Source organism: Tachypleus tridentatus, chromosome 13 (genome assembly GCF_004210375.1).
Source record: "Tachypleus tridentatus isolate NWPU-2018 chromosome 13, ASM421037v1, whole genome shotgun sequence".
Lineage (NCBI taxonomy): Eukaryota > Metazoa > Arthropoda > Merostomata > Xiphosura > Limulidae > Tachypleus > Tachypleus tridentatus.
Genome location: NC_134837.1, coordinates 86,009,621 through 86,032,118, shown reverse-complemented (window position 1 = coordinate 86,032,118; position 22,498 = coordinate 86,009,621). Strand labels below are relative to the sequence as shown.

Here is a 22,498-nt window from a genome sequence, read left to right as displayed (position 1 = left end):
AATATATTTGTAGTAAGGTATACTCAAGTAGTTTTTCTAAATTTTGTTTCACATGTAGTTGTCTTCATAGTAAACTGGACAGCTAAAGTTTGCAATAATATGCTAATCCTTTTTCTAGGTAAAAGTTACATATGAAAAACAAAACAAACAAATCTTACGAGTATTACTTTTTACCAGTTTCGCCATACAACTATTCCTAGGATGGATAAGTACTATGCCTAGGATTTACAAAGATACATATACGTATGAAGGGGGCTCTTTCCTTTGAATAACCACAATGAGTCTGACTATGAAAGCAAGAAGTTCATACATTTTGCTCTTGTTTTTGACTCTCCTGCTCGTTCATCCGTTTGCTTTTAATCTTGGTAGTTCACTCCAGCAACTAGATAGTCAACCATTTATATCTATAACTAGTGTTATGTATTATAATTTCTCTCAGACACGTTTCCGATTTATTATGTTACACATTACGATTTCAAATAACCTGAAATTTTGATTTTAATTTAGAAGTTAATTGAAGATTAATATATACAAATCAAATTTAGAATATTTGCCAACAAGATTGATACACATAATTTTCTTTCTTAACAGAAATATATTTTAATATACAACAGTACAATGTATAATAACGGTTACAACAAAAATGATTTATATACAAAAGTTTTACAAACTTACAAACAACGCTGAGTCTTATATCTGGTCTGGAACTGAACATTTTATCGACCATTCACGATGACTAAATTACTTTCAAGATGATGTCAGTACAATACACTTAAAGGGTAAGCTACCTATCACTTCCAACGTGAGTTTTATCCACTGAAGTAATGCAATGTCTTCATACAAATACTAACGTTTGAAGTTAATTCACTAAAGTGAAATGGTTTGTAATGTTCAAAATATAAAAAAATGTTCTGATCAAATATCTGTACTTTTCAGATTAATAAGCGTTTATCACAGCTATAGCTTCCGAGGTTTATGGTATACTAACTGTAGCAAACCAACAATATTAAACTGTCACTTGACTTGTCTGTTTATAAACTTTTACGATAAGGTTCTCGAAAGATCAGTTTGCAATAATATTCGAAAATACACTATACTTTTGTGAAGCATATATTGTTGATTCTTATACTCAAGAATATCCTACAAAGTTAGAGAACAGGCAGGAGTTTTGCAATATCCATTTAACAATACAAGTTATATGCATTTCTAAATATACATTAAACTGAAACAAACGCTAGTATTAAAATAAATATATATCAATAAATCCGTTACACCAGTGTGGTAAAACTGTGTGCAAGTAAAGTATTTTTGTTTTAGTGTTCTTTTGCTGTCTGCATTTAAAGTTATTCTCAATGGAATATTTTCTGAATTTGCTGTATTGTAGATACCTTCAGTTGCCTGTTGGTGTAACACTAGCATATACAAATAACTCCTATATTTTTCTGACCTTAAAAGAGCTAACTTTAAGCACAGTCATTCTTTTAAAGAATGTGCCCTTTAGGGGCATTTCTTACATTTCTTAACTGAGCATGAAAAAAACAGTACATGGTATACTGTTAAAATATTTTAGGCATAGCACTAGCACATATTTGATAATGTACTTCAATAATCCATTCCAACTATAATTCTACTTGCTGTTGGGAGCAAACAGATTCAAATGGAGTTAAGAAATGTAAAGGGACTTACAAGTTAAAATGTGCACTTCACTATCATCAAAATAATAATAGAATTACAAAGGAAAATAATGTAATTTTCTAAATAAATTACAAAATGCTGTATAACCAAGAAAACCATTCAGCATTTTGAAAATAAATGACTTTTATTATAAAGAATGAGATTCTTCAGCATATCATACAAATATTAACATACAAAGCAAAAAATACTTCCTTTTAGTTTTCACACTTTAATGCAACTGTTTTAAATATTTTTTTACACTAACAATGAAAATTGTAGGATTGAAAGTCTTTTATATAAGAAAAGTTTGATATAACAATATTATTTTAAAAAATCATAAAATTTTGAATTAAATTATCCTTAACATTAAAGGACTTTGTAAATTTCTCATCCCTTGATATTACGCATATGATAATTTACAATCATGATAGTTTATTGAGAAAAGTTTTATTTCTTATTTTATTTCAAAGTGATAAAATAATAAACACAGACTTCCTACATATTTTTTCACTTTCCATAATTTCAGCACAAGAATAATTAGTGAGATGAAATCCACACTGTTGGTTTTATTATTTTTCTCTGAAATCTTTCCTTTTACTATAATGAGCATACACTTATAAATGCTAAATATTGAAGTACTGCATCAGCATAATCAGCACATGTTTTAACATTTTCCTTATTTTTGTGAGATTTTATAGTTCGTGAAAGCTTTAACATGTAGAGCTTTGGCTTTATAAATTTATATGGGTATTAATTGTATGAAAGTTTTGTAAAGAGTAAAGGTACCTTAGCATACTACTGAATGACCAGTCAGTGAACTAAGATGACACCAAGAGAAAATAAAAGAATCAATGACATCACAGAAATTGGAGAGGTCATAATAACTGGATGGTTTGGTTAGCAATGAATGGAACATAGGAGTAATCTAGAGATAAAAAAATAAAACAGAAGAGAAAAAGAAATGATACAGAGTGAGACGGGTGATGGAAAGGTGGTCTCATTTAGGCAAAAGGTTTAATGAAATTGGAGTAATAAATAATTGTTTGCTAAGCATTTTTTGAAGTTTAGATAAATAAACTTTTATATGACCTCAAGCCTTGTGATTCTTTGATTAATGAAACATAGAACACAAGCACTTCTTAGCAGCTGATGACTAGGTGGAAGTTTTGGGACATAGTTCATTAAATGGTGGCAGCTTAAAAATACCTGTTACAATTATTGTATCATGCATAAAGACAAATTTTCGATCATAAAGATATTTCTTTTCTGAATTAACTAGGTTAAACCAAATACATTTCAGCATTGTCTTAGATGTTCATTACACTGTGAAATATGCAAATGCTACAATACTGTTACATACACAGCAACCTCCAGTTCAATTTATAAAAACAATTGTGTTTTTACTTTGTAAATATGTAAAAAACAAATCTGTAACATATTTACAAAGGAAACTAATAACATACAAAAAGATTCAAATTCTTGCTTTCTATATTAGTTTAACACAGTAACACTAAGTTGGTTTGTACATCTTATATGTAACTAACAATGCTCAGAAAATCATATTTTATGAAGAAATACATTTGCATACTATATTTTGGATCAACTACATTAATTTCAATTTTTATTCATACAAAACTTCAATAACAGAATTGTGTAACTAGGTTTCTGTAATCTAAAAATGAAATATTACACAAATTCCAAGAAATATCTATTAGTCTGGAGTCAGTTGTAATTTTGTAGGAATTTAAACATGAAATTTGGCAACATATGCCATTTTAAAGCTCATACCAAGTGGAGTCATGAAAGTATTATTAACTTTCCACTCTTAAGTTTCAAGATCAGTATCATGACTGTACAAGCAGCCTTTTTTTTTTTTTACTACAATTTGTCTTACACTTACATCACTACCCCTTCTGTAGAGAATTATAGACAGTGAATCACATAGTTTGTATGTTTAGAATAAGACTTCCCACTTCTCCAAGTTCAAGGTCAAAACTAAACACAAATGTACACAAAATTATGATTATTAATATATGGTAGCAAATACTAAGGGCAACATTTACAAATTAAAATATGCAGTATAATAGAGTGCTTCATATTTGCAATATTTGTACATCCTTTCATCACAGAGAAATAAATATTAAATTAATAATTATAAAGAAGGTGACAAAAGTAATTCCAGTAAGCCACCATGTTACGTTGAACCATGGTAATGCACTTAAAGATTTTCCAAAATGACATCAACCAAGGTGTATTTATATTAGGCAGCAGTGAGAAGTCTTGCTGCAACAAAGATACCAAAGGTTTCATACAACATATCAATTACCTTACCAATACATGTATAAAAATTAATGATACATTTAAAATTAATCAAGAAATTACCACAGAAAAGAGGCTAGAAAATTGTTAGATATGAGAATATATTTTCTTTTATATTGTGATAAGTTATTACTTGTCTATTATTGTTTTAGAATATTTAGTTAAAAAGATTTTAAAACTCATTGTTATAAAACATGACCTTATACTTTCATTGTAAAGTGTAGTATCTTTGCACTGTCTGACAAATGTACGCTACCTGACTCTGTTGGTGTTGTAAGTTAATGAACACTTTCTTATTACTTGCATATTGCTTTTTATTTTCTTTGTAGGTTGGTTGTCTCAATACTGATTTAAATGTTGCCAATGATGCAACCAGGACCTAGTAATGCAAATGAAAGTTCAGAAGGAAATTTGCATTGTGTTTCAACTGCTAGAAGGAGACATCAGGGACACTATTTTCCCAAAGTCTGAAAATTCATATAAAAATTATTACTTGTGTAACTGTTGGATATACAAGACTATTTCATATAGGTATTATTATTATTTATCTTGTGGATTAATATTTGATGACTGTTTAGTTTTTTATAACAAGAAAGTTAATAGTTAATCATTTTAAAGGCAAATATTATAAGTTTGTTTATGTAACTCAACAAACATCATACATTGTGTTTGTAATTACTAATGTCACATTACTCAAACCAATGCTTTTTCTCTCATTACCTTTACTGAATATTGTTAAATCAATGTTGTTCTCATACTTTACAGGAAGCTCAGGGCTTCAGTGAACAATATGCAAATAAAGGCAGCCAAGCAAGTGCAAGTCATAGGAAGTAATGAAAAAGTGCAGTTCAGTCAGTAAAAACGAAATTGAGATATTATTTAACATGTGAGTGGTGGTTAGCCACAATGAGAAATATTTCAAAGTGAGTTCCCCAGTTTAACAGAGATAAGAATAATAATTTGTCTTGTCAAAGGTTGTTCTAAAGTAATTGAACCCATCTCTGAAAAGAAGGCAATTATTTGAAGTTCAGGATATAACTGTGATAGTCCACAGGGTAACATAAATTAATTATTCACTGGTATTACTGTGGCAATAGCAGAGAAAAATAAGTTGTCTTGTTAATTGGATTCTGAAGTAATTGAATCAGCCTAAGTGGACTTTCGACAAGAGAAGTGAATTACTTACAGTTTTATATAACATTGTGATATTCTATAGTGTAAAGAATTTTGAAAATAGTTTGACATGTTTTGAATATATTATTTTAAAACAAGTGGATTGTGTTGTACGTTTATGATTCAGATATATCACCAACAAGTTACAGACACCTACTATAGAAGAATCTTTATTCCACATGTACATAAAACCATGACAATCACAGTTAGTTATTGTGGAAAGGAGAATATGGCAATAAAATATCACATGCCATCACACTTTTCATAATATGAACTTCTATAGAAGAATGCAAAATACCACAGAAAGTGCTACCAGAAGACATTTCACTCAGAACATTTGAACAGAGCAAAGAAAATATACAGTGATACTCTTCAGGACCACAACATAAGCTTGTTAGAGCCAAACAAAATGCTATTATTAAGCCAGTTTTTTCTGGTGGAATCAAGAGAAATAACTGAATCAAAATATACTCCATTTAAGAAATATTTCTGCTTCTTTTATCAAAATAATGACCTAAACAGTCTCCATAATGTCTCAACTTTTAAAACGTTTAATGTATATCTCAATTTTAAGGAAGTAGTATCTGATAATGAAATTCTTAAAATAATACTTGCAGGTGCAATTAATCTCAGTGATGCATATGCATTACATGCCATTCAAGTGCTTGAACTGAGGAGTTCCCATCACCATCTACAAGCATAAGAAACATACCAAACACCACTGAAAATATCCATTTAGATACACACACTCAGCAAACAGGTTCAGATATAGGACTGCTCACACTAGTTGAAAAATTGCTTCAAGGTAGTTCTGTACTGTCAATAGTTACATTACAAGATATGTACTTGAGAATTTAAATTTTTCACACTTTTCCAAACATATGGTTAATAGCTAGATACAGATAGTGCTGCATTACTGAAGAAAATACAGAGGTTACTGATGAAAAAAACCATTAAGAGAGTCCCCTTCATGGTCAAGCTTATAACTCTATGATATCTACTGCAAAAACCTGTATTACTTGTAAGAGCACTCCTCTCATTGTTGCTTTTGCATGGGACTGGAGCATCCCTCTTACTGCACTTAATCAAGCAAAGTATATTAATATTGTTGTTATTGGCCCTGGAAGGAAAACAGTTATCTACCATAAACATGCAACTGTAAGTAAAGGAAAAGCACATTGAAATGTTATAAGATGATTGCACAAACAACTGAATCCTTAGAACTAGAAAACTGCATACAGTTATGACAATCCTTAGGTGCATTGGATGCTTTATTAACTCAACTGATATTGATAATGCCTGGATTGAAGTGGATATCTAAGGGAAAACAACAACAAGGCAAATAATAGAAGGCAGACACATGAAAAAAAAAGAGTGTGACCATCCATATGATAACTTTTTATGCACTGTTTGACATTGTAGTTGATTACCTTTCAACAGGTTCACCAAACGTATTTGAAAAACTTGTAAAGAAAGTCACTGATGCAATGAAAGGTGATGATTTAGAAAGTATGAGAAAATACTGTGATTATTTGTCAGAATACAAGGTCAGAAAATTGTTGGAAAATTTACATGGAAATGAAAATAGAGCCACAAGGAACACTTCATGGGAACTTCATCTCACAAACTTGAAAGATGTGTGCACATATTTTTTGCCTATGACAAACTCCACTATCCACAAATGATTCCTTTTTAACTAGCAACAATGAATAACCTGGAAAAGACTGATTCTTTCATTATCGAGGACTGTAAAGAGGTGGAGTTTGTTTTTGACAAATCAAACACTGATGTGGTACAGGAGCAGATCACAGAATTAAACATTTAAACAGACAAATGGAAGTACTTGTTATCCTCTCTGACATTACTTTGAATCCTGAAGCTGGTATAATGATTTTCCTTACTACTTCAGCATTGTTTCATCTTTCAGAAGAATTGCATGAATTTGATGAAATTCCTGTGCAAAAGAAGATAATACATCATGAAATGTCAGCATTCATATCTAAAGATAGTTTAAAAAACTAAAAATTGTCATTTTGCATTACACTATCCCATTTTAAACCTGTGATGAGTATCACAATGAAAACTTCGATGCCAGATAATGTTCCTGTGAATATTCTCAGGAAAAATGAAGCTACACAAGAACAACATCTAATGTTTATTCCTGAATGTGTGTGTTTTATTATAGCAAAGCCACATCGGGCTATCTGCTGAGCCCACTGAGGGGAATCGAACCCCTGGTTGTAGCATTGTAAATCCTTAGATTTACCACTGTACTAGCAGGGGGCTATTCCTGAATGATTACATTAAAACGTGAAGAGAATAAATCTGAAGGTCTGGAACAATGCTAAGAAAGCAGTAAAAAAAACACAAAACAAACAAAATCACAAGTCATAAGTCTTAAAGAGTATAGTGCATTATTTTGTGGATTCTTACTTACCACAAGATCTCATCCAGACATTAACTTGAAGGTATCTACTGGGGCCTATGAATTTACCTTGCTTTCACATTCTATGTTTGTTGTTAATGGTAATCTTTTGTCATCCCTAAACAACAGTAAACTAGATTGTGAACTGAAAGCTTTGGTCTCCCAGACTGATGCCACACATAATGACAGTTACATGCAGCAATCCAACAAGAGAAAAGCCATGTTTGTTGATGGCATGGTACTTGTACAAAAAATGGGAAGCCAAATATAGTAAAAATTTGTTCTGACCTGCTGATTACTTACTGTTAAGACAAAAAAGTCTTAAGTTTTTCATGAAGTTCATATTATATTTGATCAGGAATCTTGAACCATTGTGTGATGTTGTAAATAGCACCACTAAGATTTAACATGTTTCAGCACAAAGATTTTTGTCTCACACATTAACCGAAGGTAAACTGACATTATACTGCTAAATCATCAAAATTTCCAACACCTCAACAATAGAAAAGAAGTCAACACAAGACTTATTTATACTTCATGATGTGGATGCTACAGAAAGGGCAACTGATAAACTGTAGATACACGAATCCAACAATGAAGTCAGTAAGCCCAGCATACTAGAGTGATCACGAATGACAACTAGAAGATAGTGTCATTGTTCCTGTGACTATGTACAAACCTGCAGCCACAGAGGCAGTGATTCAGCTAATTAAATATTAGAAGTTCTTGCTCATCATCATGCTGTCAATGTAAACTAACAGGCTTGCACTGCTAAAAATTGTGTAAACAGGGATGGGACAGATAATGAAAATTGTGAAAATGTTACAATGAATTTTCCATTAGGGGTTGAAGATAGTAATGATATACTGACTAAGAAGATATGTAACTGTGATTTGTTTCATTTATCATGTTGTTCTGCATCACTTAGATTCCTGTAAATGTGTAAAGTTATATTTTTAGATATGTCAGGTTATTTTGTTATTATTAATATTTGACCAAATACATAATTTTAATAGATTGATACTATAATAAAAACTATGAAACTATATTTCATGTTACTTTTATAATGCTTAACTGTGAGCTTCATCCAAACTAAATGGCAATAAAGTTTATTTTACTTCCCATGCCCAAAGCTTTAAAATGATACATGTTGCCAACATTCCTCATAAAATTTCCACTGAAGCTTATATATGCATAACTGACCCTGGAATATGTCCGTATGCTTTTGTTCCTTGAAGAAAAAAAGAAGGATAAATAAATTATAAATCTATGAAAATGGACCAATAAGAGATGATAATTGTTCCAAAGATCATTACAGCATTTGTTCTTTCTAACTTCAGTACCATTTCTATGTAACACACAGTTTAACTGGCTCAGGCAGTAGCATCCTTAACTTACAACTACTAATCAGAAAAAATGCAACAATCAGCAGAACTCACTGCATTAACTTAACCAAAAAGTATGGTTATATTTCCCTTGCAGTACATGAAAATTGGGCTCTACAGTCTGTAGCACAGAGTAAATAATGTTCTCAATGAAGAAGTATTACATGTTTCCTCCTGAACCAAATTTTTAAAAGTCGTCTTCAAGCTTACATTCATATGAGTTATAGATGTTACTCTAAAAGTAGCATGTGGTAAAAAAAACAAAGTATAACTTTAATAAAATGGATCATCATGTGGAATTTCTTATGCTGTATAAGAATACAGAAAAACAAACAAGAAAACTACCAAAAACAAAAAAAACTCCAGTATCTGTATTAAAAATGATGTTAGAACCAATAGCTGTCAAAATTATTGCTGTGCAAGATGAGAAATTTTTGAGGATGTTATCTAGGTATTTCATGACCAATGAGGCATACAGTCCACCTGCACCAGACATACCTTAAAAATATAAACAGCAAGTTAGCTATGGCTTACCACCATAATAGTTTTACATGATAGCCAAAGAAAAAAAAATCAATCAATTTCACTTTACACATCATATAAAAAGTAGCTTCCCCATGGGATGAAATTATGGTCTACACACTATATTTCAACTTTAAATAATATATGACAATTCTCCAAACATAATCATACACTAACACTTTTAGGCACTAAACACATTTTTTTATGCACACAAGTAATACACATTAATTACTTACTTTCTTTCAACACTGATAGAGGACTTATAAGTCAAATACTAATAATTAATACAGATGTGCAAACAATTACTATACTAATCAGTCTTGATCTTTAGAAATAGGTTCACACAATATTAGCATAACAAATATGTAATGTCCTGATTCAAGAGGCAGAAGTCTTAGCATAGTGAGTAACAACAGGCATCATCCAGATAACAAAATATATATTCATAATGGTCTTATCATATCTTCAGTAAGTAAACTTAAAAAATAAATACTGTAGGACTTAAGTACAGTGATAAAATGTGAAACATATAACAAATATGCTTTTCTGCAAGAATCTACAATATTTTTTATTATTATTGTAAAATGTATGAATTATTAACTAATCAAATACAATATAAACATCTGGATAACAACACTACCAAAGCATAGAAAAAGAATTAAACTAGTTTCTATAATATGTTACATAATAAAAATCTACTAAAAGATACATATAGTACACCTCTTAGAGCTATTGTCTTAACCAGGGGAGCTTTTAATTATAACTTGATTAAATTTTTCATTTGAATATTTACAAGAAAGAAGATGTTAAAAATACAGAACAGTAGCTCAATGAGTACACTTTATCTTCAAAGTTTGTTTTTTTTAGTTTTGATGTTGTGTCATTATTCACACAAGTACCAACAAATGAGCTCTTCTTGCCTAATGAAAGATAAAAACCTGAGAATAAAATTTTTTTTCCTTGCATTTCATTTTGATGGTGAGTTCTATAATCAGATTACAAAATAAGTATGGGTAGTCCAATGGGCTCCATTATAGCCAATACTTCCATGAATACACTTCATTAATTATAAAATCAGAAATACTGTTAATAAAAGACTATGTTTTTGTCAGATATACCAATGATAAATTTTCAGGATTTGTTTCTGGACAAACTGTTAAACAGTGTTTAACAGTTTTAAAAGCATTACATCATAACATTAAATTTACTCTTAAAATACATATAGTCACTTTTATATATCATATTATTTCATTAACATATGTATTTTCCAAATGGTTTTACTTTTGATCTATACAGCTAGTTTCCTTTTAAACAGATGTTCTCAATAAGTAAAATCTTACCCACTATAAACCAGACAGTTGAAGTATAACCATGGAAAAAGCCATGTTGTTTAATACTGCCTAAGTCATAGCTGACAATACCAATACCAGATGACAGGAGGCCCCAGAGGTACATTTCCAAGTTTCTGACCCAAAAAGGAACACTGCTATGTTTCAGTAGTTTTTCAAAGTATACACCTAAAAAAGTACAGGAACTATAATTACAAAAACATATTTTTCTGAGTAACCTTTGTTTAACCTTGGAAATTAAATCTAACGAACCTAATTATCATAAATGAAGGGCATGTATCTAAAAATAGTGTTTTAGGTAAGCCTACAACCTGATTGATATATTCACCAGATACTGGTTTGCCCCCTGGAAATGTAGCAGATAATTACAATGAAACTTAGGATGACCTAGGGCAATCCCTACATTCACTCATGTATTTATGCAAGTGAGATGTATTACAGCTATTTGAAAGGCATAACACATTTACCATCCTGATTATTAATTTACTGTTGCATCTGTATTGATATCATGTATTATTTGTTTACATAATGGGTTCCTGCCCTTTTAGACACATTGCTGCTGACAAGATCACAGTTTTGTTACCACTGCATGATCAATTTCAACCATACTACACAAATGTCTAAAACATTATACACACATATAGGCTGTCTCCCATAACAAAAGTCGAAATCATCTATTTTGACTCCCTGCCTAAAAGTTGTAATATTTTGGAAAGTCAAAATAGGGACTTGTAGCTTGAGAAAATAATGTAAACACTATGTCTTAAATCTTAAGATTGTTTATTTACTTTTCTTTTTGCAGTTGCATTTTTGCTTTCAGTTACCTACTTTGCTTTTGTATTTTTTTTAAAGATCCCTATTCCCTCTTCTGAAATTAACAATTTTTAATATTATTGTACAAATTTGAAGATCAAACACAGCAAAAGTTCATGTGAGATATCAATAGAAATAGTAACAATTATTTTGTGTTATGCTTCTTATATAAATTTTTGGTCAAGAAATCATATACATTCCATTTTCATCCTTGTTCTTGCTTGTAAAACTTTACCAAATAAGGGAACATTTTCACTGGGAATTATGAAAGGAGCATTTTATTTGTATACTCATAAATAAACATTGATGATTATTTACATTTTACACACAGAAGATGTATGATATATGAGCAAAAATGAATATTCAACGTAAAATTAAAGACACAGAGTATCTTGCCTGAATATGGTAAGTGTTGGTACACAACTGCTCATCTCTGAGACAGTCTACAAGACCAAAGATTTTCCAAATGACTCTGCATTACAGCTACAATGATTTTTATTTCATGCACAATCCTTTTGCTACAGTGAAGACAAACAACTCTTATCTCACTATCATCAAATGTACCCTCACTCAAGACGATCCCTTAACCCTCAAATGCTCTCCAATGCTTTCCACTGATTATGCATATTTTGAGCACTGTGTAGGTTTATTTGACTACATTGGTGTATTCATATAATATACTTCTTTATTAGGCTAATGAGTGAAAAAACTGCAGACATGACATACAAATAACTGCTAATAGAATGTTGGTCCAAAGACATGAAGTCAACTGCAAAATATTGTAAATTATGTCCCCTTAATATTTTTTATTTATGTAAATCCTACATAATGAACCTCCCTGCAATAAAAACAGGAAAGGAGAGTTTGAATCTAGTTATAATTATGAATACCAAAAATAAAGGCACTTTTTGAGTAATACTAGAATAGTTCCTGGCAAATAAAACTATGTTGAAAGTACATTTATATTTGTAAAAAAAAAATAAAGAAGCAATTACTATATATCAGAACATAACCTAAACTGGTAGTCACTGATACCTTTTCTCGTTTCTCCATAACTAACCTCATTTTAAGATACATTGTGCTTTCTCCATTACAAAGATAAATGACTGTATTGCATATTTTCATAAGTAAACAAAAACTTACCAATCTGATTTTCTTAAATATTGGATTGGAAAAAACATCATAAAATTGTTTAGATCAACTCAGCATTGGCAGCTGATACAGAAATTGTTTGCAAGCTTAACGTTAACAAGAATATTTTAAATCTTTTAATGGTAGACAAATAACAGAGCAAAATTTTGAATCCACTTTTTAATTTGGAACACAAAATCTAGCAAAAACCTTTTTGGAGATCAGATTCTTGCTTACACTTGAAACAAAGATAAAATTTCTTTTTTTTTTAGGTTTACTGTGTGATGCATTTTGCATATAATAAACTGTACAAGGTATACATTACAACTCATAGATAGAGCTGGGAAAAAATAACAACTTGGGTGGCACAATCATAATACAGTCAATTGAAATAAAGCATCATATTTAAGCAACAGTGGTTATAACAATGTTAAATAAATAAAAATATCAAAATTTTCTAGAATTAGTCCATTAAATAGCAAAACTGCTACAAGGAGAGCATTTGCATAGCTCAAGAAATAGGACTCAGGATTATGTAGTACAATGTTAAACAAGAAAGTCTTTCAAATTAAACTATTCAGTAATGGGCTGGGCCAAGAAATATACCTTTAAGTCCATCATTACAGGTCTACAGTTAACTGACAGCAATAATGTATAATAGCCACATAACAGCTCGAGCTTATAAGAAGGAAAGACAGAGTTAGAACAAATGAAGCCTTAGTTTCTTAAAAAAAAAAAAAAAGCAAGCTTATTTCAGAAACTAGCTTTCTTAGAGGGGTATGTGCTAAACTTTGGAAGGTGAGGGAAGCTTTATATCAAGCATTACATATAACATTTCAATGCAAACTTTTTTAAACAGAAAAATAATGGCTGAAATCTTGCACTAATAATTTGGTTTTCTAGAATGGATTATACAATATCAGCTTAAATTAACAAAACCTAAACCATGAATCAACCAATGTCCACATTTTGAATACCAACTCTCTAGATAGGTTTATTACAAAGATTGTTATTCAGTGCATGAAGCTCAATGTCTTTAGATAAGTTAATTTGTCTTATATACATTTTACTTATTCAACTACCAATGTTCATGCTTACATTTTTCTTTACAAATGAGTTAACTATGACATTAATTAGATCTTAAATTATCTTCTCAAGTAGACACAAGTTCTTTTTCATTTAATGGTACTATTATGTTTTATATTACAAATTACAACAATAAAACATTTTAAAAATCAAGGAGTCTTGATTGAAAATTGAAAGTTCTACAGCTTCAAACAATTTTTAATTGTTTAAATTAAAAGATATATATATATCTGTTTGCAACAGTTCTTAACAGCTTATAATCAAAACAAAGTTATTATAAAGCTCAAAATTAGTGTTTTTAAATGGTTATACTTAATGGTTAAGAAAATTTAGATTAAACGTACAACTCTTGAGATTTGCACAAGTGACTAATACAGTTAGTGATAGTTACACTAACATAAACATCAAGCAAAAGTTAACCCTATGAATCAAACACCATTACAAAATTTACTACAATTGTGAAATAAATACATGATATATAGCTGTGCCTATAATCTATGCATAAAATCAATCATTTATATTTACAAGTCCTTTGCCAACTGTACTTATCAAAGGCAAAACAAGAAACCAATAAAAAATGTTTCTGTTTATTAACTGACCATGTATACAATAAGAGCTTTGGACAACAATTTCAAAATAATCCTCAGAGCATAGCTATGCTTCCCAAAAGTTTCTGATTAGAAAAAGGTGACCCATGTCAATTCATTCTCTAAGTAAATTATTGTAAAAATGTTTTTTACACACTATTCTACTCTATTTTTTATTACATTTTTATATAGCATTCGCTTTATAGTCTCCTTCATGCAATTAAAGCACATTTCTAGAGCCATTTCTATTTGTTTGGTTTTCAGTATTTTCCTTGTATGCTAGCCCTGACTATTACAGACTTTAGCTTCATATTTATAAACAGTAGTTACATAAATCTTTATGCTTCTACATCTGAAGTTTAATAGTTACTGAAATTATAGTACAAATATATATAATACTTTTCACTTTACTAATATGAGCAAAATACATTATCATTCATACCAGCAAACCCAGCACATACAGCAATAACTAGGGTGGATATTAAGCCCCACAGGTAATGTCCACTGTTTGAAACTGAAAACATCTCTGCATGAATTTGAACCAAGACAATGCCAACAAACAGCATGAGTACTGCAGTCCACTGGAAGTATTTGAATTGTCGATGAAGAATAACACGCATGAAAATGACAGTTGTCACCAGTTTTAAATTACTGGTAACCTGGAATAAAAAATTACAATATTATTTTTATACAAAAACATTGCTTTACATTTTTTAAATTCAAGATTCTCAATTTTACAGAAGTTTTTGTTAACCTGTGTACAAATATGTAATCTCTCAAAATCATGTGTCTGAGTCAATTACATTTTATACTTTGGCGAGATTCTTAAACAATCCTTGTATAATACCACGTTTAGTGAACTGGAAAGATAAACAAAATAACAGATATTTCATCAACAAAACTTTTACTATAATCCTCTAACATGGAACTACTGTATGTTAGTTTGGATACTTTCAATTCAAATTCATATATTAATTTTATTTGAATAAGCACATAATTATGGAAAATCCTGTGCATTAAACCAGAGAAATATATATCAATAAATTTTACTATTACCTTATAAAAAATTGAACAACAGTAACAACACTGTGTGCAACATCTGAAATTTGTAACTTTGTGTTACATAAAACTTTTTTTTCAGTTTCAGGAAACAACTCTGGCACAGGCTGTAAAACAAGTAACAAGAATGAACAAGCTAATCACATTAATTCTGGACTTAAGAAAAAGTTTGAAATTTAAAAAGATGATAAGACTCCTGGGTTAGATAATACTTCTTCAGGGGTGTTGAAGGATGTTAAGGATTAAATATGAGAGTCACTTGCTACTAATTTTGTTAGTCCTTATACAGCAAGTTAGTGCCAGAGGAATGGAATTAGTCTAATGTTACTAATGTCAAGGGAGGTGGTAAAAATTGTCCCTGTAATCATAGGCCTATTAGTCTTATATCAGTTGTGGGAAAAGTTTTGAAAAGTCTGATAACAAATGCTTTGCAAAGTCATTTAATAAAGTTTAGGATTTCATTGGATAGTCAATGTGGTTTCGGTAAAGGAAAATCTTGCCTTACAAATGTTTTGACATTTTTTTGAAAATGCTACTACTCATGTAGATGAGGATAAAGGCACAGATTTGGTGTATCTAGATTTTCAGAAAGTATTTGACAAGGTGCTACATAAATGGCTTGTGAAAAATACTATCTTTATAGGCATGGGAGATAAGTTATCAAATTGAGTAGAAGAGTGGCTGGATGAAAGAGAGCACAAAGCTGTTAACAGTGTCATGAAAGAAAGGTACCTTGATTTAGTGGTTAATCAGTTTCTTAAGCCATCCAAACATTGTACTGCTACTAGTGATAAATCCTGTTTACCCTAAGGTTGTATCAACAGAAATATTGAAGACAAGTCCAAAGAGATTATAATTTCGTTGTATAGGTCACTGGTTAGGCCACATTTGGAGTATTGTATTCCGTTTTGGGCTACCCCCTTAGGAAGGGCATTGAATTGTTTGGAAGTGTTCAGAGTTCCATAGCTGAGATGAAAAGGTTATCATATGAAAAGATCTTCGATATTGTTTTCTTTTGAAAATAGAAAAAAGTTAAAAGTAATCTGATGAAGTGATTAAGATTGTTAAAGGGAATGATAATGCTGATGCATCATCTTTTTCATATTTAACAATGAGAGGAGCCACAAATATACATTTTAGCAAGGTAGGAGTCACCTTCAGCTAAGATAGTTTTATTTTTCTAACAGGGTGGTTGGTCTCTGAAATGGGTAGCCTTCAAACGTTGTGGAGGCAGTAAATTTAAGCGAGTTTAAGAAAAAGCTTGTTACATGTATGAATGATAAGGCCTGGCTGTGAGGGTTGATCTTTCTTTCAAAAATAGTTTTAGTTTAGTAGATGAAACAGCCTAGAAAGACCAATATGTCCCTTATTGTCCTTTTGGTATACAAGAAGTCTCCAAGATTTATAATGTTTAATTAAATGTCATGTTAGAGCCCATGTAAATATGATCTGTGTTTAAAGAAATGTCTAAGAGATGTCCATATACTTCTTTAACATGATATAAGTTTGATTAGATGTCTACAAAAAAAGAGTGTAGTATCGCATGCCTACATTTAACAAGATACCAACATACAGAAATAATGGAGTTTTCATGCTTAAATTTAGTGAGGATTATTGAAAGGACATAATTATTCATGACATGTAGCATGGGTTAAGTTTGAAGGTTAATCAGATATTTAAGATATTTAGAAGTGAATTATCCACACAAAAATGTTCTGTAAGGTCTTGCAGTGCATCCTAAATAATTTAATAGGATCTTTCTTAGTTTATGTGAAGAATTGCATTAAATATTCCAGCTGTAGTTTAGACCAATTGCCCCATAAAACGATGCAAGAGATGTATAAGAAAAACTAAAATTGTAAAACATTTTGAAAGGTTTCAAACATATCTTACAATATTTTATTAGAATTGTAAAGTTCAGACTAAGATTCTGTAAATATTCTTCATGACCTTAAAAGAAGTTAATCCAATAAAACTTGCAAGAACATTATAGGATCATCATATAAAATGGATGAAAATTATACAACACAGTATAAAGTGATCTTATAAGACATTTCTAGCTTAAAGCAGTCCTCTAGAAACTTATTAGAATGTTAAAGTTTCTTCACTAAAACTACCTAAAAGCTCAGTGTTTCCATTCATTCTATAATATGATACAGGAACTGTGATTTTTTTACATATATATGTATATATACAACCACTGTAAAATAGTATAGATAAAGCTTATAGGGCAGTGTATCTTATAAGATTAGTGCAGAAAATTTCTATAAGATTATGTACAAATATTCAAGCATTCTGTATAAGAATACTATAAAACAACAGAAAAAAAATGCTACAAGTTGTTATGCCATTTAAGATCACTATATTTCAGTTTACTACAAACCTTCCTATGTGTCAGTTCATACACCTATAAAATTTGTTTATTGGACTTCTACAATACATATAGCATGATACAAGTTTATTTGCAAATTTAAAAGAGAATTATTTTTAATGTGCGAGATGGTTCAAGATTTACAATATTTCTAAAAGAGAACATTATCTATTGTGTAGCAACATCTATTGTATACAAAATAAGTTTTATTTCTGATTTTTGCAATGTGTAATATGATTTGGAAAAGAAATTTTATTTAATTTCAAACACACACAACAAAGTACAATTTCCTCCTACCACCCTACTCCAAGCTACATTTAGAAATCCCTTTTCATAAGTACAGTCCAGATCTCTAAAATACTTATAAAGCCTTAGTAAAAAGTAAACTATTCCATAAGTTTACCATCCTATTATAAAATTAACACTGCTTTAACTGGTATCATGTTTGAGCTTTCAATATTGTAAAATTATGTCATCTAGTTTTTCTGCCTTCTTTATGTACAATATAAAACCTAACACTGTTTAATAGTCTTTTTAAATCTGACTCATAGTGTAATCACGACTGTAAAAACTTTAGAAAGTGTATTTGTGTATTTTATTTCTATTTTTCTTGACTGAAAGACTTTAATATGGCTTACTATAGTTGTCATCCATACCTGATATGTAGCAGGATCAAGATTAGAGAGGGCAATATAAACCAAATTGTTCTGGAGAGCATAAAGTCCAGCTGGTATGACTAATTTAACAAATTCCATTGGTTTCTGCACCATTTCTGTCTCTAGAAGTATTTTCAATTTCCACATGTGCCATTCACAGGAATACAGTAGCATAATGAGAGATACTGCAAGTTTGGAAAGCTCTGCCAAGAAAACAACTGTTGTAGTGAAATACCGAGGACCGTTAGTTATTTGTCGAGAATAGGCTGTAATTAGGTTGTAGAAGGTAAGGTTTAGACACATAACTACCAGAAGATATGCTTTAAATGCTGTGTCATGATTACCTGCATGCAATGAAAAAACATTTAAAAAGTTCAAAAAGTTGTAATTAATTTCTTTAAGCAATTTAAACTTTATTAAAATTACAGCTACAAGTTTTAAAAATTACATATAAATCTTGAAGAACTCAACTACCTTATATATCTCCAGATTATTGACCATAAAATAGATATCATACTTATAAATACACATCTGAAAGAATACATAAAAAAATTATTACAGTGAGTTATTCAATAAAAACAGTCTATAATAACCCATACATTTCTCTCAACACATAACTAACTGTCAGTTATAGAACATAGCAACAACACTTTTGTACGTATCTGTTTATGCTTCTGTTTGAAACATATAGTAGGCTATTACATTATGTGCTTGTGCATTACAAATGACAGATTTTGAAATTAATTTTAAATCCATTTGCTTTAGCTGACTAGCATTACGTTACATAATTCACTAGTTAAAATGCAGAAGTCTGCAAATAACATTAACATTATATTGGATGTGATGAAGAATTATTCTGACAAGGAAACCAAACATGATTACGTTAACAATTGGTGTGGCTCAGCAAAATCACAAAAATACATAATGTATGATTGCCTAAATTTATTGCAAAGTGGAGTTGTGAAAAAAAGAAAAAATGTGGGTACACATGCTGTAAAAATTGGAAAGAGGTTACATATCCTTCTGCCCTATATGTTAGGTACTTTACAGCAGGTCCAATATTTTCAGAATGGCAAGGCAGTGCAATTGGAAGTCAAGTGATCAAATAATTTCGTTCCCACACAACCTTATTTAATGTGTTTTTTTTTTTTTGTTGTTGTTGTTGTTTAGATGGAGGGCATACACTAATTATGTCCTATGCTGGATCGTCAATGATACAAAAATGAAGGCAAGAGCTAGTTTAATGTGAAATTCAGACAATTTTATGTAGCTCTAGAACAGTGGTTCTTAACCTTTTTCAGTGTTTGCACCCCTTTCAAATCAGTAATCATTTCTCGCAACCCCTGGAAACTTAAATATAAAAAAAGCTAAAAATACAAAGTTGATGTAATCAAAAATTTTTTTTTAATCTTCATACATACAGCATACCTTTTTTCAAGACAAAAATTCAGGGTACATAATGAAAAATTAATTTCAATGTTTCTTCTTAGGAGAAATATAAAGCATACTCTTATGTAAAAATATAGATTTGCTTTAATTATTCATGGGCATCCTCGCACCCCTTGGGAATCATCTTCGCACCCCTGGTTAAGAATCCCTGCTCTAGAAGTTCAATGTACAATTGTAATTTGAATTTTGTACAGTTAGAGCTTTGCATGCAATTGCTCGAGAGCTGGCCCGGCATGGCCTAGCGCGTAAGGCGTGCGACTCGTAATCCGAGGGTCGCGGGTTCGCGCCCCCGTCGCGCTAAACATGCTCGCCCTCCCAGCCGTGGGGGTGTATAATGTGACGGTCAATCCCACTATTCGTTGGTAAAAGAGTAGCCCAAGAGTTGGCGGTGGGTGGTGATGACTAGCTGCCTTCCCTCTAGTCTTACACTGCTAAATTAGGGACGGCTAGCACAGATAGCCCTCGAGTAGCTTTGTGCGAAATTCCAAAACAAACAAACAAACAAAACAATGCTCGAGAGCTGCAAAACCGCAAAACTAAAGACATACACCACTTTTTATGTATAATAATAGACGCTACAATATGTTGTAGATTTTGCCATCATTAGGCAAAATTTTAGTATAACTTTTATGAGCATCTGAGATAACATTATATATTATTTTACTAATCCTGAGTAATAGGAAAGGTGCTGACATTCTCACTATGCATAGAAATTTATTTTCACATCGTAAAAAGCATATAAACATACAAATAAATATCGAAGATAATGCTCAGTACCTGCCCGAGTTAGGATACAATGTAATATTCATTTTAACCTATGGTTTCTAGCTCTGAAAATTTCTCAAGATAACTTCTGCAAGGAGATATACTTACAGTTTGAAAATATCCTCCTACACAAATGTTGACCCTTTTCACTTGGTCCAGGAGCTGCATAGATTCTTTTCTCAAGACTTTGTGGATACCTGTGGGGCAAAATTTCCAGTGCAATCATTTGCCTTCGTTAGTTTTGCACTGAAAGTGAAACTAACAGATAGTATTATTATGAGTTGTTTCAATTACTTAAATCATTATAAATTTACTTTTATGTTTCAATATCTTTCATCATCAATACTTTGTGTACACCACATTTCTGCTCTCGAGAGAACTGTCAAACCATTTATCCGGTATTGGAAAGCATGTTTTGATTGGCTGGCTGTTCCAAACATTTTAACCAAGTATTTAATAGACAAGGAAGTTCCTTCATGTAAATAGTTCCTCTAAATAAACCGAGCACTTGTGATTAGGTCTCGCGATTGTGTGAGCTCATATGACTTTGAGATGTATGTATGACTTAATGTTATAAATACATAACGAACGACACGAACGCGAAAGGAATTTTCATGTACAATATGTAACTATTTATAGAATTTATAAACTCCTTTTGTAACAAAGGAAAGAAATGCATATAAAAAGTACACGTCTGCATACCTTTTTACATTTTAACAATATGTATTAAATCAGTGGCTCTTTAATTACATTTCCCCTCAAGCGTTTACTTTTTATATCTGGGTTGACTAAACTGCGGCTCTTTGACATATAATATGCGGGCTTGCGGAAATATGTTGACTGAGCTCCTTTTTGCATCACATTTAATATAAAAGGTAAATAAAAAAAATTCAAGCTTTATAATTACCGAGTATAATCTGAGAGTCCACTGGATTAGAACGTAAATTTAATGTTCATGGTGAGTAAATATATATATATTTAAGCATTTAAATCCTAATTTTAATGCTAGATTTGAGTCAGGGGTTAAAGAAATTTGGTATCAGGAAGAATTACAAAGGAATTGTACTGGAGAATCACTAATCGTAAAAGCCGGTGCTGATAATGTTAGTTTTAGTGGGTGCGGCTTGCGATGGCGTGATTTTGGCGTGCGTGGCTTGTTTGTTTTTTGAATTTCGCACAAAGCTACCCGAGGGCTATCTGCGCTAGCCGTCCCTAATTTAGCAGTGTAAGACTAGAGTGAAGGCAGCTAGTCATCACCACCCACCGCCAACTCTCGGGCTACTCTTTTACCGACGAATAGTGGAATTGACAGTTACATTATAACGCCCACACGGCTGAAAGAACGAGCATGTTTGGTGTGATCGGGATTCGAACCCGCGACCCTCGAATTACGAATCGAACGCCTTAACCCACCTGGCCATGCCGGGCCAAGCGTATGTGGCTATGTTACGGGCAGTGAATTGTTGTTTTGAATTAACCACAAAGCTATAAATGAAATATCTGTGCTCTGCCGATCACGGGTATCGAAACCCGGTTTTTAGCGTTGTAAGTCTGCAGACATACTGCTGAGCTACTGGGAGACTGGCAGTGAATTTAGCGGAGTGCTAGTATGATAGAGGGCGCTGTAGAGTTTGGTTGCGTTCCACGTGTTGGAGCTTATTGTTGTTGTTTTTTTCACTTTAATATTTTAAAAGTGTCTGTGAAAGTTTTGTGAAGGAAGAGGGCGTCAACAAA

The 22,498-nt window shown here is 31.3% G+C and overlaps 1 protein-coding gene and 1 long non-coding RNA gene across 6 annotated transcripts; one reads left to right on the top strand and one right to left on the bottom strand.

Annotated features, from left to right (window-relative positions):
* The first annotated feature begins 223 nt into the window (after positions 1 to 223).
* On the top strand, positions 224 to 4,891 carry LOC143237449 (uncharacterized). The gene is made up of 3 exons (XR_013020073.1): positions 224 to 779; positions 4,323 to 4,524; positions 4,759 to 4,891. It is a non-coding gene; the product is annotated as an uncharacterized LOC143237449 (long non-coding RNA).
* LOC143237448 (CMP-sialic acid transporter-like) lies at positions 1,801 to 21,244 on the bottom strand. 5 transcript variants are annotated; one of them, XM_076476707.1, is made up of 5 exons: positions 20,873 to 21,244; positions 18,551 to 18,816; positions 14,907 to 15,123; positions 10,839 to 11,015; positions 1,801 to 9,474 (listed from the first exon to the last, which is right to left on the bottom strand). In XM_076476707.1, exons 1-5 carry the CDS (start codon positions 20,988 to 20,990, stop codon positions 9,266 to 9,268), a joined length of 987 nt encoding a protein of 328 aa, XP_076332822.1. In that variant the 5' UTR covers positions 20,991 to 21,244; the 3' UTR covers positions 1,801 to 9,265. The 5 variants fall into 5 exon arrangements, with proteins under 5 accessions (XP_076332822.1, XP_076332825.1, XP_076332824.1 ...); XM_076476710.1 differs by having other exon boundaries at positions 18,551 to 18,753; positions 20,873 to 21,241; XM_076476709.1 differs by having other exon boundaries at positions 1,801 to 7,120; positions 18,551 to 18,894; positions 20,873 to 21,240.
* Between the last annotated feature and the right edge of the window lie 1,254 nt (positions 21,245 to 22,498).

Excerpts from the sequence above, each read along its gene's own strand:
- LOC143237448 (XM_076476705.1), bottom strand. The coding sequence starts at position 20,990 with ATGATTGCACTGGAAATTTTGCCCCACAGGTATCCACAAAGTCTTGAG. Across the intron at positions 18,895-20,872 it reads TAGGAGGATATTTTCAAACT|GTAATCATGACACAGCATTT; the intron begins GTAAGTATATCT and ends CATTGCATGCAG. Across the intron at positions 11,016-14,906 it reads TGTATGTGCTGGGTTTGCTG|GTGTATACTTTGAAAAACTA; the intron begins GTATGAATGATA and ends GTACTTTTTTAG.